Here is a 13,297-nt window from a genome sequence, read left to right on the forward strand (position 1 = left end):
TTTTTTTTTTTTAAAGATTTATTTATTTATTATATGTAAGTACACTGTAGCTGTCTTCAGACACTCCAGAAGAGGGAGTGTCGTTGCGGATGGTTGTGAGCCAACATGTGGTTGCTGGGATTTGAACTCTGGACCTTTGGAAGAGCAGTCAGGTGCTCTTACCCACTGAGCCATCTCACCAGCCCGGCAGGTGGATTTCTGAGTTCGAGGCCAGCCTGGTCTACAGATTATGTTCCAGCACAGCCAAGACTACACAGAGAAACCCTGTCTCAAGAACAGAAAACAAAGCAAAACAACCACCAACAAAATTACACACACAAGGGTTGGGGACGGAGCTCGGTTGGGATGGTTGTCTACCCTGAACTGTGTAAGTCACGTGGATGTGTGGTGTGAGCCTGAATCTCAGCATTCAGGAACCGGAGACAAGATGAGAAATTTGAGCTCATCCTCGACTATACAGAGGGTTTGAAGCCAGCATTCTATACTGAAGCCTTACCTCAACAAACAAACAAATAAACAAACAAACCTAGAGACCCAGATATAGTCGTAACACACAATTTAAATTCTAGTACCCGGGAGAGAGAGGGAGGTGGATCTCTATGAGTTCCAGGCCAGCTAGAGCTACGTAGTGAGATCCTGTCTCCCTCGTCCCCAAAAGGAGAAGAAAAGGGGAGGGAAGAGTGCACCCTCCAGATGCGGCACCGCATCCCTGTCACCTCAGCACCCAGAACATGAAGGCTGGAGAGGGAAGAATCAGGAGACCTTGGCAGAGAAAGAGAGGGCACGTGCTCTCCCAAAATTGCTCTCATATTTCTATGTACATTTTTTGTGTGTATAAAGTAGGTTTTAAAATAAACATCCAGCTTGCCCAAGAAGCCCAGGTGGTGCTGCAGGAAGCAGGCAGACTGGTTGGTTTTGCATCAGGAATAATCCCCAAATAGGAACACCGATTTATGATGACTCACATGAGATTTATGAAAGAGAAGTGAGTGGCTGTCAATCTCGTTCAAGTATCCAGGACCCTTCCAAACCCCAGCCTCCCTGTAGAGCTCTGGACTCCCCTTTCCTCCCTTATTCAAAAGCTCAGGCCCCTGTATCCCACCTCATTGGTGGGATTCTCTACCTGTTCATTATTATGAATTAGTCCCATCCTCCTGCCCTAGGCAACTTCTCTGCGTTTGGTACAACTAACAACTCACCGTAAGTGACAACTTTGCCCATGGGTTTGAGGAGGTGGTAGCCCTTGGCCGTGTCTGACCCACCCAGAGGGTCCATGACGATGTCTACTCCTGTCAAAGAGTAAGATCCAGGGGGACAACCCATTAATATCCACAGATCTGGAGACCCCCTCGCCCCATCTCCCTGTGCTGTGCCAACCTCCCTGCTTCCAGACCCTGCCCCCACCTTTGGGGGAGATCTTTTTGATCTCGTCCACATAGTCAGTCGTGTGGTAGTCGATGGGGTGTGTGACCCCGTTCTCCTTCAGCACCTCGTGCTTGCTGGCTGAGGCTGTTCCAAACACTGTCACGTTCTCCACGGTGCGGCACAACTGCAGGGCTGCCATGCCCACGCCACCTGCAGCAAGAAGCGGGCACAGAGTCACTTAGGCATTTGTCAGTCCATCACTTTCACTGTGCCTTAGCTCCTTTTGGGACCCATGTTCAAATTCCATAATTGAGAACTGGAGGGACAGAGACTGGACAAGAGATGGTGTGTGGTGTGGGGGTGAGGGCATGCTGCTAAGAACAGCAGGCTGGACCTGGTGCCTAAATGTTACCACAGCAACTATGCTGCAGAGGCCTCTGGGCTCCACAGGCCAGGCAGTCTGCTGTTGCTATGACAACAGACCAGATAGGCTACAGAGAGGGGCCTGGAAGGGAAATCAGGTCGGGTGAAAAAAAAAAAAAAAAAGGAAGGGCCCGGTCACCTGCAGCCATGTGTACCAAGACGCTGTGGCCCGGTCTCAGGTTGCCGAAGTCGAAGAGAACCATGTAGGCAGTGATATAATTGACCAGCAGAGCGGCAGCTTCCTCAAAGGTCATGGCCTCAGGCATCAGGAAAGTCTGGGCTGATGGCACGGTTACTTCCTCCTGCCACATCCCTGACCGGTTCAATACCATCACCCGATCCCCTGCCTAAAAAAAAAAAAAAAAAAAAGGAAGAATGTCCGGTGATTACTCATTCATTTACCCACAGATGCCTTACTGATCTTTGCCATGTCCAGGTCCCTTGGAGGTGAAGTAGCAGACACAGCAGGTTGTAGCATTAACAGCACCATCTCCTGAGTGTTTACCTAGTGCTTCATAGGGAAACGTTCAGTCAGTACTCGTATCAGCTCTGGGCTGCTCTTATCTCCACATAACAGATCATATACTTCATTATTGCATAAGATTCCTGACTTCGAGAAACTTACAGTTGGGACAAGCGTAACTATTGTTCAAGAGATCAAGCTGCCTTGATTACAAAAGTGGGCTCCACCGTTTTAATGACAGGGCAGCCCCGAGTAAATAAAAATTATTTAACCAGTTTTCTCATCTGCAGGAGGGGAACTTTAAGATCTCTAATTGGGAAAAACAACAACAACAACAACATTCAGTGATAGCGTGATGTATATCATATAGTTAATACTTAGCAATGTTAGCTAACAACAATGACAATAATAATAACGGCAAGGAGAGGAAGTCAGGAAATAACTGTAGAGAGAGGACTGCACAGAGCAAGGGCCACACCGAAGCGCAGGTAAATGTGCCCCAGTCGTAAACAGTAAACGGTTGGGTGTGACCAGCCCAGGAGTCTTCTTCAGTTGTATATAGGCTTACAATGGCAGCCCTAGAAAAACCATGCACCCAGACATGGTACAAAAGCCTGATGCTCACGAAGGGCAACCCATTCCAGCCACAGGGAAAAGGCATTGTCTTTCATTCCTAGCCACTTGCAAGAGGGTCTCTCTGCAGGAGACAAGGGACAAAGACAGAAGACTCTCTCCAGTTTAACCACTAGCTGGGCAGGAGGAGGGGGCAGTCCGGTCAGCAATGAGTCCTCCTGGCTTTCTGAAGACCATGCAGAGAGAAGTGTGGTTGCTGTCCTAGACAATCAGGGCTTATCTTAGCTCCTTACAGGACATTTAGGAGCCACAGGGTAGGAGAATGAGGCCCCTTTACATGTAATCAAGTCCCCATATTCCATGGAAGAGGACACCTTTTTTGGTGAGTTCTGGCCTGGGGAAGGAACCTCAAAACTCAAGTCCAGGAGACACAGTAGCAACCCAAGAGAGCTGGCAACAGAGCAATAAGTCAGTGGGACAGCTAGCCAGTCCCAGATGTAACCTAGAACAGGTATCACTTAATCTGACTCATACCTAACCTTTAGCCCTCCCAACCCAGGGCCATGACCCCTCCCCAACTCAGCCACCAGGAGGGTGGGAAAGCCCTCCCCAAAGAATCCAGGCTCTTACAGCAGATTCTTGCCCCAGGCAGGAAATCCTGTATTTACCAGGCGGAAAGTGTGGGGAGGAGTGGATAGATGGGTGGCCTTCAGCTGTAACACGAGAACTATTAACTTCCCCTTCCACCCCCTACCCTCCAAAGTCCTTTTAGCACCATCCAAGAGTAAGATTATTTCTAAGTCAGGGCGAGGGTGTGACCACAGCTGGATTCATAAAGAACTACTTTAAGGAGGAGCTGTTTTCATGTTCAACAAACGCAGCAACCCCAGCAGGTTAGCAAAGGCAAGGCTCAGGCGCTTTGGGGCAGCTTCTCCTGAAGGTGCTGGATTTGAAAAGAAACTCCTGAACACATGATATAAAAAGGCCTCAATCGAGATCTCTCAGAAAGCTGGTCTTCTGTAAGTCTCATGTGGCCAAGGTTATGGCTGTGATTAATGATAAACGAGAAACAGACCGGCAAAGCTGGGCCAACCTGCTCAAGGTGCCACACCTCCCTACCCTAGTCCAAATGGGCTCCGCCTGGATTTCGGGGGCTAGGGTCCTCTGAAAGGGAGGAGGAGCGGTTAGGGCCGGAAGTTCCCAAGGGTAGTCCTGGGTCGTGGCCTGCTCGCTGAGTCACTGAAGAAGGGATGGAGTTGCAGTCACGAGAAAGCAAGCCCAAGACAAAGATGGGAGACTGATCCCGCCTCCCCCACGGCAAATACCCGAGTAGTAGCGTAAGGCCCGAGTCGGTGGGGGAAGCCAGTCTCTCTGGGCTCCATGATGGGTGTGTCCCTTTTGGCCCAGCTCGGGGAGGGGCCGTCATACACCCCCATACACCACGGGGCTGCATGTGACTAGCGCTCTGGCACGGCCTCTGAGCCTCCGCCTAACCCCATCTACATAGCTTCTTGAAGCTCCCTCGGGGGGGAAAGGGGGAGTTAGCCACCACTCAGAGTCACAAACCACAACTGCCCCGGGAGTGTTTAGTGGGCAGGGGTACAGGTGTGGTTTTACTAGGGGAGGGGGGCGAGCAGGTCATCCTGCGCATGCGCCTGGGCGCCTTATTGTTTTCCCCCCAACTCCGCTTGGGGCGGCGGCCACTGGTAAAAAAAATGCTTTGGGAAGGGGCAATAACACTGTTGCCAGTTCCCAGTAAATGCTTTCCCCAGAAGCCTCAAGACATAAATTGGTTTCCATGTGTTCCACGTTTAGTCCACCCGCGTCCGTGCTGGCTTCCCGGCCCGGCCACACCCCCGGCACGCGCCCACTCCTGCCCTGCAGCCGCTCACCTTACGGTCGCCGACGCCCTCGCCCACTGCCACTACGACGCCCGCGCCCTCCATGCCGGGGACGACCGGCAGAGGCGGCAGTCGGTCGTACAGTCCTTGGCGGCCCATGAGGTCGGCGAAGTTGAGCCCACAGGCTCGCACGCGCAGCGTCAATAGACCCGGACCCGGGGCCGGGGGCACCGCCGGCCGGCTCTGCAGCTTCACCTTATCGTAGCCACCGAAGCCGGTGAGTACCAGGCAGCGCAGTGGCGGTGCCGAAGCGGATGCTGACGCTTCGGGGGCCGGGGGTGGCTGCGGGTCGCTTGCCACCTCGACTGTCGGGGGCTGCGAAGGCGCACCCTCCCCGGCTCCGGTCCCGGTCCCCGCCCCGGCCTCGGTCGCCGCCGCCACAGTGGCCGCCTCGGTTGCCTCCCTCTCCGCGGACATGGCTAGACTCCCGACGTGCGTTCCCAGCTGTACAGAACCGGTGCACAGCTGGGGAGGGCGGGACACGCGTCAGGAAGAGCGCAGGCTGCGGACACCAGTGGGTGGGGCGGGGCCTTGCTCGGGGGGGGGGTGGAGCTTCGCGGGCGGACTTAAAGGGCTAGGCCCTCTGCTGACCGAGCTGCCAGGGCGCGAAAAGACTAGCGGTGCAGGTGGAGGGTGGTGGTGTATGTGCGTGTGACTTATAAGCATGAGGAGATTCTGGGGCATGCGGAGTCTAAGACTTGATTTATTCGTAGAAAGCCGTATACGAATTAAAAGTTGTCGTGGCACAGTTTGAAGGATAATTTAAAATCTGAATTTATAATCAGATACAGGGAGCCAGCCACCTGTGGATCAGACTCCGGTGAAACTGTGCCTCAGGTTGAACTCTACCGTTTAGTAATAAGCAGACTTTGTTCACTGTGTTCTTGCAGTGGCAAACTACAAGCATGTGAACCTCTGAGACAGGGTCTCACCATGTAGCCCTGTCTGGCCTGGAGCCTAGAAAGTGCCATGAATACAAGGATGGCCTTGAACTTGCAGACATCTGCCTGTCTCTGCCTCCCGAGTTCTGTGGTTAAAGGCATGTGCCACCACCTCCCTTTTCTTTCACACTCTTTTCCTTTTGTTGGTATGAAGGATAGAACCCAGAGCCTCATGAATGTAGCTCTACTCCTGAGTTACACTTCTAACTTAAACTTAACAGTTTTGGGTGTTAATGCTGTGTGTCTGTTTACTTTTTGTAAAACAGTGATGAAATTGCGTTACACGGTTATTCAAAACGAGATAACATTAAAACGAACAGCTTAGACTGAAGGAAGGGTTTTGTTCATTTTGAGACAGGATTTCTCTGTTTAGACCTGGCTGTCCTGGAACTCATTATGTAGACTAGGTTGGCCTCAAATTCAAGCAGATCTGCCTGCTTCTGCCTCATGAGTGCTAAGACTGAAGGCGTGCAGCACCATGCCCGGCTAAGGAAGGATTTTTTTCACGTATGTATGTATGTATGTGTATTTATTTATTCATTCATTCATTCACTTTACATCCCGATCACAGCTCTCCTCTCAGCCCTCCAAGCCCCTTTCTCCGTCCTCTTCTAGGCAAAAGATGTCATGCAAATGGCGGTTTGATTATTGCTAGTCTGAGGTGAGGCTGAAATTGGCTTTGGGGGCTTAGCTCTGGCCCCAGCTTAGCTGTCAATCTAGCTTCCTTAGCCTTCCCTTTGCTCTTTCTACCAAAACATCCACCAGAGGACGCAAAAGCTCCCCTAAAACTTTCCACTCAGTACTTGGCTAGAGGAACTTAGTCCATGCTTCTAGGTTGGTCACAGGCCTAGATCCCGCCACCCGTCGTTATGGAGATGGAAAGCTATGATGTCACTAATGTAGGGTGGGAGTGCTAGGGTCTGTACTTTGTCTGGACCCGAGAGTGGAGGAGGGTGACAAAAATCAAAAATCCTCCCTTTCCTTACATCTCACGCCCCCCTGTGTTCGGGAAATAGATTGCTGCCGCCGCGCGTGTCCGACGCACTAGCACACCTGCGTGCACGCGTGGGCACACAGAAGGCTCAGGCCTTGCGCTCGTGTATGTAGCTTCGCAGCTGACCCTTCAGAACTTCGCCCTCGGTCAGCCCAGCCTCCACGCCCGAGGAACTCAAATAAACGGGGCTCGCTGGCCACAAACCCTCAGGCGCTCCTGGGGTCACAGCTGCGCGCTACAGTCTGACTCGCGTCCCCCTCCCCTCCTCCAAGGCCCCGCCCCATCCCGGGCCCCGCCCCTCGGCTGTGCGGGTGGGAGGCGGGGCCAGAGGTGCGGCCCGCGGGCTAGGGGCGGGGCGGAGGGGGCCCGCAGCCCCGGGCGGGGGCTCGGCGCGGGCCCGCGAGATGCCGGTGTCGGCGGCCCGAGAGGCTGCAGCTGCAGCGGCGGGGGAGGAGGCGGCAGAGGCGGCGGCTGTGCCCGGGAGGGGGGCGGCGTGGGGGGCCGGCGCGTAGCCGGGACCATGGAGGGGCAGAGTGGCCGCTGCAAGATCGTAGTGGTGGGGGACGCGGAGTGCGGCAAGACAGCGCTGCTGCAGGTGTTCGCCAAGGACGCCTACCCCGGGGTGAGGAATTGGCGTCTGGAGAGAGGGGCACCGAGGCTGCGGGGAGTGGGTTATAGGGGCCCCGGGGGCCGCTGGAAACCGGTACCAGGGTAACCAGGGAGGAGAGAAAGAGGCTCAGAGGAAGGGAAGGAGGCGTTGGGGGCTCTGAAAGGACTGCAGAGGATTGGAGTGGAAGGAATCAAGGAACGCGGTGAAATGGATGGGGCTTAGGAGCATCAGAGGATCCGGGAGGGCGCTCTGGGAGAATGTCTGAGGTCCGGGGCATCAGAGAGAGAAAAAAACTAGGGGCTAAAGGGACCCCGTGGGGAGGGGGGGTGTCTGAGAGTCTAGTTAGGATTCTGTGGAGGTGGAGGCATTAGCTCTCCTGATCTTCCCTTAGCCCAGCCTCAAACCAACTTCTGTCTAGGGACTGAGCTGGACCGGGTGTCGAGGGAGGAGGGCAGTTGTCAGGGTGAGTGAGTACTGGAGAGAAGCTCTCTCATTTTGACCCATCCGTGTCTGCAGAGTTATGTCCCCACAGTGTTTGAGAACTACACTGCCAGCTTCGAGATCGACAAGCGCCGCATTGAGCTCAACATGTGGGATACTTCAGGTAGCCAAGTCCCTCGGGGTCACCCTGACGGCCAAGGTCCCTTCCTCTAGCCCCTCCTTTGGCTAGAACCTGAGACTCCAGGTCAGCTCAGACATCCATCCAGTTTTAGAACAGAACATCGGTTTCTGTTTTGAGCCAGGGAAACTGAGGCAGAGTTTCTTAGGCCTGACAGAAACCATGTAGGAAGTCTAATATCGGCCCTGCAGCTGGGTTCTGCTTACCCAAGGAACTTGGAAAGAAATGACTTATTTTGGAACATGTTTCTTAGGAAATAGGACTGGGTTTAGGAAAGCTATTTAGAATTTCTGGGGTGGTTTTTTTTTTTTTTTTTTTTTCCCTCTAGACTGAACTAGAGTCCCAGGAGAATAGGAGCACTGGCTCCCTGTCCTTGCTCCAACCTCATGAGAAGGGTTTTTATTTTTACTCGGTTCCCTGGAGGACTTTAGAAGATGTGTCATCAAAGCCCAGAGAGCACGCACAAAATTTGTCAGAATGGTGGTAGAGTTTCTGAGATTCTTAAAGGGATTCCAAACTCCAAAAGATTACAGATTATCGTGTTAGATCAGAGGAACCTGTAAGCCGTTTCCCACTGGTTCTGCTCCTCTCTGCCTGCTCTCGAGACACGCTTGGTGTTGGGTATTTACTTTTGACCACCAGCATCCCTTGACCACGGTCACCTGAGTCCCTTACCCCCTTCTAGGCCAGATGCCTCCTCAGATTGCCTTATTCCCTTCCCTTCTTTCTTCTTCCAGGTTCCTCTTACTATGACAATGTCCGGCCTCTGGCCTACCCGGATTCTGACGCTGTGCTCATCTGCTTCGACATTAGCCGGCCAGAAACACTGGACAGTGTCCTCAAGAAGGTGGGAGTCTGGGGGAAACTACAAAGGAGAAGGGCACGAACCCGGAGGAGGGAGTAACAGTAGTGGAGGAAGCTGTCATCCCTCCGCTCCAGCCCCTTGCCTTTCACCTGCAAGTCTGTCTCTGAGCTGGAAGTGGTCCTGGGGCCTTGGGGTTTGCTTCCTTGCCTTCCCTATCTTCCTTGGCGGTGGCAGGGCTGTGGATTCCGGGGCTTTAGAAAGCCCTGTGGCTGGCTGTCTAGGCTATTGTTTCCATAAGGAAAGTCCCCGGTTAAAGCAGGAGAGTCCATCAGGGAGTCCTTGATCCCCAGGGAGGGGAGGGTGTGGCTGGTCTGGTCTCGGGACAAAGTAAGGGAAAGGGGAGTGAGAGGGTGCAGACTGCAGGCTGACAGAGAACCCCGGGAGTCCTCACCAAAACCCTCTTCTCCTCGACTTCCACACTGCCCTGGTCCCTACCCGAGACCAGCTTTCCACATCACTTCTTACCGAGGGGGGTTTAGAAGGGTACGTGATTTCTGTATGCACGGAGCAAAGCTTTTCCCTCTGTCCCTCTCCACCCCTCCATAACTCTTATTTTCCACCTCCAACCAGTGGCAAGGAGAGACTCAGGAGTTTTGCCCCAACGCCAAGGTGGTGCTGGTTGGCTGTAAGCTGGACATGCGGACTGACCTGGCCACACTGAGGGAGCTATCCAAGCAGAGACTTATCCCAGTCACACATGAGCAGGTGAGACCCCTTCACCTCCAACTGAATTCCAGCCTAGACCTCACTCACACCCATGCCTGTTTTTTTTTTTTTTTTTTTGGTTCCTGACTTTTGCTCTAACCTCTGACCCTAACCTTTAATTCATCCCCATCTCCGTCTGACCTTCAACCTTAGCCCACAGCCCTGATGCTCCTTCCCAAACAAAGGCCTATAATTTCCACCCGTCTGCTGCTTTTCCAGGGTACTGTGCTGGCCAAGCAGGTGGGAGCTGTGTCCTACGTGGAATGCTCCTCCCGATCTTCCGAGCGCAGTGTCAGGGATGTCTTCCATGTGGCCACAGTGGCTTCTCTCGGCCGTGGCCATAGGCAGCTACGCCGTACTGACTCTCGCCGGGGACTGCAGCGATCCACTCAACTGTCAGGACGGCCAGAGCGGGGAAACGAGGGCGAGATGCATAAGGATCGAGCCAAGAGCTGTAACCTCATGTGAGGGGTTGCGGTGGGGCAGAGAGGGAGGAGGGCTGGGTGAGAGACACGGTTGTTCCCGTGTATGCTCCTGGACCTTTTGACCTCCTGACCCTGGCTGGAAGGGCAGGGCAGGCAGAGGAGCAATTCTGGTTGGAGGAGCTAGAGGATAGAAGGATGTCACCCCTCACCCCCATTCTCCACATCCTTATCCCTTCTCTGCTGCCAGCTGAGAGAGCTAACAGGGTGGCATCTGGTACATGAACGTGGATAGGGCAGGTGAATGACTTTGGTTGAGTCTCCTATATGAAGTGTATCTTCCTTGCACACCCTGGTCCCCATATCCCGTCTGCCTTCCCTAAGGAAAGTGTCCATTTGATGACCTTCTCTGTCTCTCCCCTCACTTCCACATCTGCTCTTGTCCATGCTAACCTTCAGGCAACATGCACTAAATTTTAAAGCAAGAAGCTCTTTCCTCCTATCCACCCGCCGACCAGTTCTAGCTTGCCCTTTCTCCAGCAGTCCGCAAATAAAGCCCATGACCATGGAAAACAGCTATGGACTTAGTTTCGTTCCTTCCTTCCCTCCCCCAGCCCAAAGAAAAGCAGTCTACCAATGTCCTCTCCCCCAGAGAAAACACAGGAAAAAAGCCAAAAAGCCATGTACTGAAGGATAAAGTTTAAGAGCCCCGAGGGTGGGGGGTGGGAGTGTAAAATACCTCAGGACTCTTCAGTCTAGTTAATGTGAGTGGACAGCCCTGGGGGAGGGGGACTTGGAGTGAACTGAGGATGCCCAACTGCTCAGCATGACTGAGCCTGGCTGGGTGTCCTGCTAGTGAGGCAGAGGGCCTGCTGAAGTGGCACAAGCCCCTTGTTCACCATCTCCGCCCTGGCTTGGAGCCCTGGATGCTCTAGAGATTAGGAAGACAGGAAGGTATTGAGAGCCTCCACATCATTGAATCTGAACCCCGTATAAGGTGATGTTTCCTAAGGGGATGGTAATCCCTGGGGTCTCCTCAGAGGTCCAGACTGAGAGCTGAGGCTTGCCCTCCCACCCCACCCCATCCCCCGCAGTTCTGTCTTGAGCACCGTCGTCGGGTGATTGGTGGGGGAACATCCTCTGTAATTGGGAGTCATCCCCACCCCAGCCCCTGGTGAGGGAAAGCTGGTGGAGGGAATGGCCGGAGTACTTGTCAGCAAAAGCACAGTGCTGGTCTGTTTTCTTGGGAGTCTGGTTTCAGATTGTCCTGTATTCCCTCCCTGGCTCTGGTCCCACTGGCCTCTTTTTGGTGACATTCTCCCCCAGGAACCATCACTGGCTCTCCCCTCCCCCAACTCCGCCCAGTCCAGTTCTCCCAGACAGGAGAGAAGGAAGGCGGGCCTTTCCCTCCCATCTGCTGGGGACCCTTGCACACCTCTTCCCTCCCTGCACTGAGTATGCTATGCGCTGTGCTAACGGAGCCATAATACTGAATTGAGAGACGAAGGCAGTCTCTGAGCTTCTGGAGGCAAGGGAATGAGGCACCCTAAATGCGGACCAGTCGTTCTCAACCTTCCTAACGCTGCAACCCTTTCATTCATGTGGTGGGTGGGAACCTCCCCAACCATAAAATAATTTTCGTTGCTACTTCATAACTGTCAGCTTGCTACTGTTGTGAATGGTAATGTCAGTATTGTCTGAATGTCTGAATGACCCCTATGAAAACAGCATGGTGACCCACAGGTTAAGAACTGGTACAGATGGCACCTTGGCTGAGGGACCCTATACACACACACACACACACACACACACACACACACACACACACACACACACACACGTGCGCGCGCGCAGGCTGCTGTGGGGCTCCCTGACTCAGTCCCAAGGGAGTTGGCTGGGGGTTGGGGAAAGAAAGGTTCCATTGGCTTAGGTGCAGCACGAGCAGGTGATATACACAGAAAAGAGTAAAGTGTGACCTGGGACGGCTCCACAGCAGGGATCGGGAGGACAGGGCTGCAAAGGTCCTGGGAGGCTGCCGAGGCCACAGAGAGTCAGAACCTCTTTGTGAGGAACCATCAAGGAGTTTAGGCAGACGCGGATGGATTTGGTGTTTTGGATAGATGAGGAGGTGGAGATGAAGGCTTTGGCTCTTATGAAATATGTCAGATATCTCCTTTCCCTCTGCCAGACCCCATTCTCTAGGGAGGAACTTTCCCCCCCATTTTCTGGCTTACTGAACCCCCTCCTTCTCCCCACTCTGGGATTCCTGTCCCAAAGCCATTGCTGCCAATCTAAGGGAATCTAGAGACCAGACATCAGCACATTATCCCCTCCACTGTTTTGGGGCTACCCTGAGACCTTCCTCAGGGACCCCCAAGTCCTGAGCCAAGAGGTGCTGGAGTGGGTGGGGTTCTATCTCTCTCAGAAGACTGATTTTTTTTTTCCCCAGTAGGAATTCACCATAAAAAAAATGGAAGTGAGCCTGGTGGTTAGTGCCTGTAATCACAGTACTAGGGACGCTGAGGCAGGGAGACTACCGAGAGTTCAAAGCCAGCCTGGGTTATGGAATGAGACTCTCCCCCACCTTCAAAACAATTGAGAACTTTGGCAGGGCTCTTCTGATACAAAGCAGGTTCAAGCCTGTAGCTACCACACTGCAAGGTTTGCACCCCTTCAGTTCCCCAATCTTTCTCCTGTGCCATTTGTGCTTAGAGAATGCAAAAGCATTTCAATAACTGCCTGAAGCAAACATAATTAGGAAGATAAATCAGTGGGAGGAACCCCCAAAGTTTAATATAAACCTGTGGGGAGGGAATTCAGTTCCCTCTTCAGGCCTGTGTTGCCAGACCTATTTCTGGGGAGGAGGATGGGTTTCAGGACCTAGGATCCCGAAGGGTGGGAGGGGGCAGTGGGGCTGTCCATAGGTCCAGAAAAGTCCTTGCAGGCTAGAGGGGACCAGTGTGCTAGAGTTAGCTTCTTCCTCTGCAGCTGTTCCCTGCCCCCCAATGTATACACCAATGTAGCATCGATAACCATCTAATGAAATAACCAACTGTGCTGTGGTACTGACCCTGTATTATTTAACCTTGGCCATCAGCCAGGGGTGGGTGAGAGACTCCTGGGCTAATCTCGCCAGCACTTCAGCTTATAAAGCCCTAAACCTAACAGTGACTCCAGCCCTTCCTGGAAAGAGCCCTAGGGCTTGTGTCCAGGCCTGTAGCTGCCCCCCCCCCCCCGGGGAGCATTGGGCAAGGCCCCAACCACGGCACCTGCTTGACCCCTCGATTTCATACCTAGGAAAGGGGATGACCATAGCTATCTCCTTGAGAGGAAGCTCCTGAGAGCTGGAAGACAATAAGAACCCTGTTTGACTCTTTGACAGGGTCTGTTGTTGTTTTGTTTTGAGAAAAGGTTTC

The 13,297-nt window shown here is 53.3% G+C and overlaps 2 protein-coding genes across 2 annotated transcripts in view; one reads left to right on the forward strand and one right to left on the reverse strand.

The window, feature by feature from the left end:
• Positions 1-5,242, reverse strand: part of Vat1 (vesicle amine transport 1) — a 7,823-nt gene extending 2,581 nt beyond the window's left edge. The window contains exons 1-4 of the mRNA XM_021211907.2: positions 4,717-5,242; positions 1,928-2,135; positions 1,405-1,575; positions 1,200-1,289 (exon numbers count right to left, since the gene is read on the reverse strand). Of these exons, the coding sequence (XP_021067566.1) occupies positions 1,200-1,289; positions 1,405-1,575; positions 1,928-2,135; positions 4,717-5,142 (895 nt within the window). The 5' untranslated portion in view covers positions 5,143-5,242. The remainder of the gene's footprint in view (positions 1-1,199; positions 1,290-1,404; positions 1,576-1,927; positions 2,136-4,716) is intronic.
• Positions 5,243-7,023: 1,781 nt separating this feature from the next.
• On the forward strand, positions 7,024-10,456 carry Rnd2 (Rho family GTPase 2). The gene is made up of 5 exons (XM_021212923.2): positions 7,024-7,282; positions 7,787-7,874; positions 8,627-8,736; positions 9,325-9,459; positions 9,679-10,456. The coding sequence occupies exons 1-5, from the start codon at positions 7,181-7,183 to the stop codon at positions 9,925-9,927; spliced, it is 684 nt and encodes a 227-aa protein (XP_021068582.1). The 5' UTR covers positions 7,024-7,180; the 3' UTR covers positions 9,928-10,456.
• The last annotated feature ends 2,841 nt before the right edge of the window (positions 10,457-13,297 follow it).

The sequence above is a fragment of the Mus pahari genome, chromosome 14 (assembly GCF_900095145.1).
Source record: "Mus pahari chromosome 14, PAHARI_EIJ_v1.1, whole genome shotgun sequence".
In the NCBI taxonomy this organism is placed as follows: domain Eukaryota; kingdom Metazoa; phylum Chordata; class Mammalia; order Rodentia; family Muridae; genus Mus; species Mus pahari.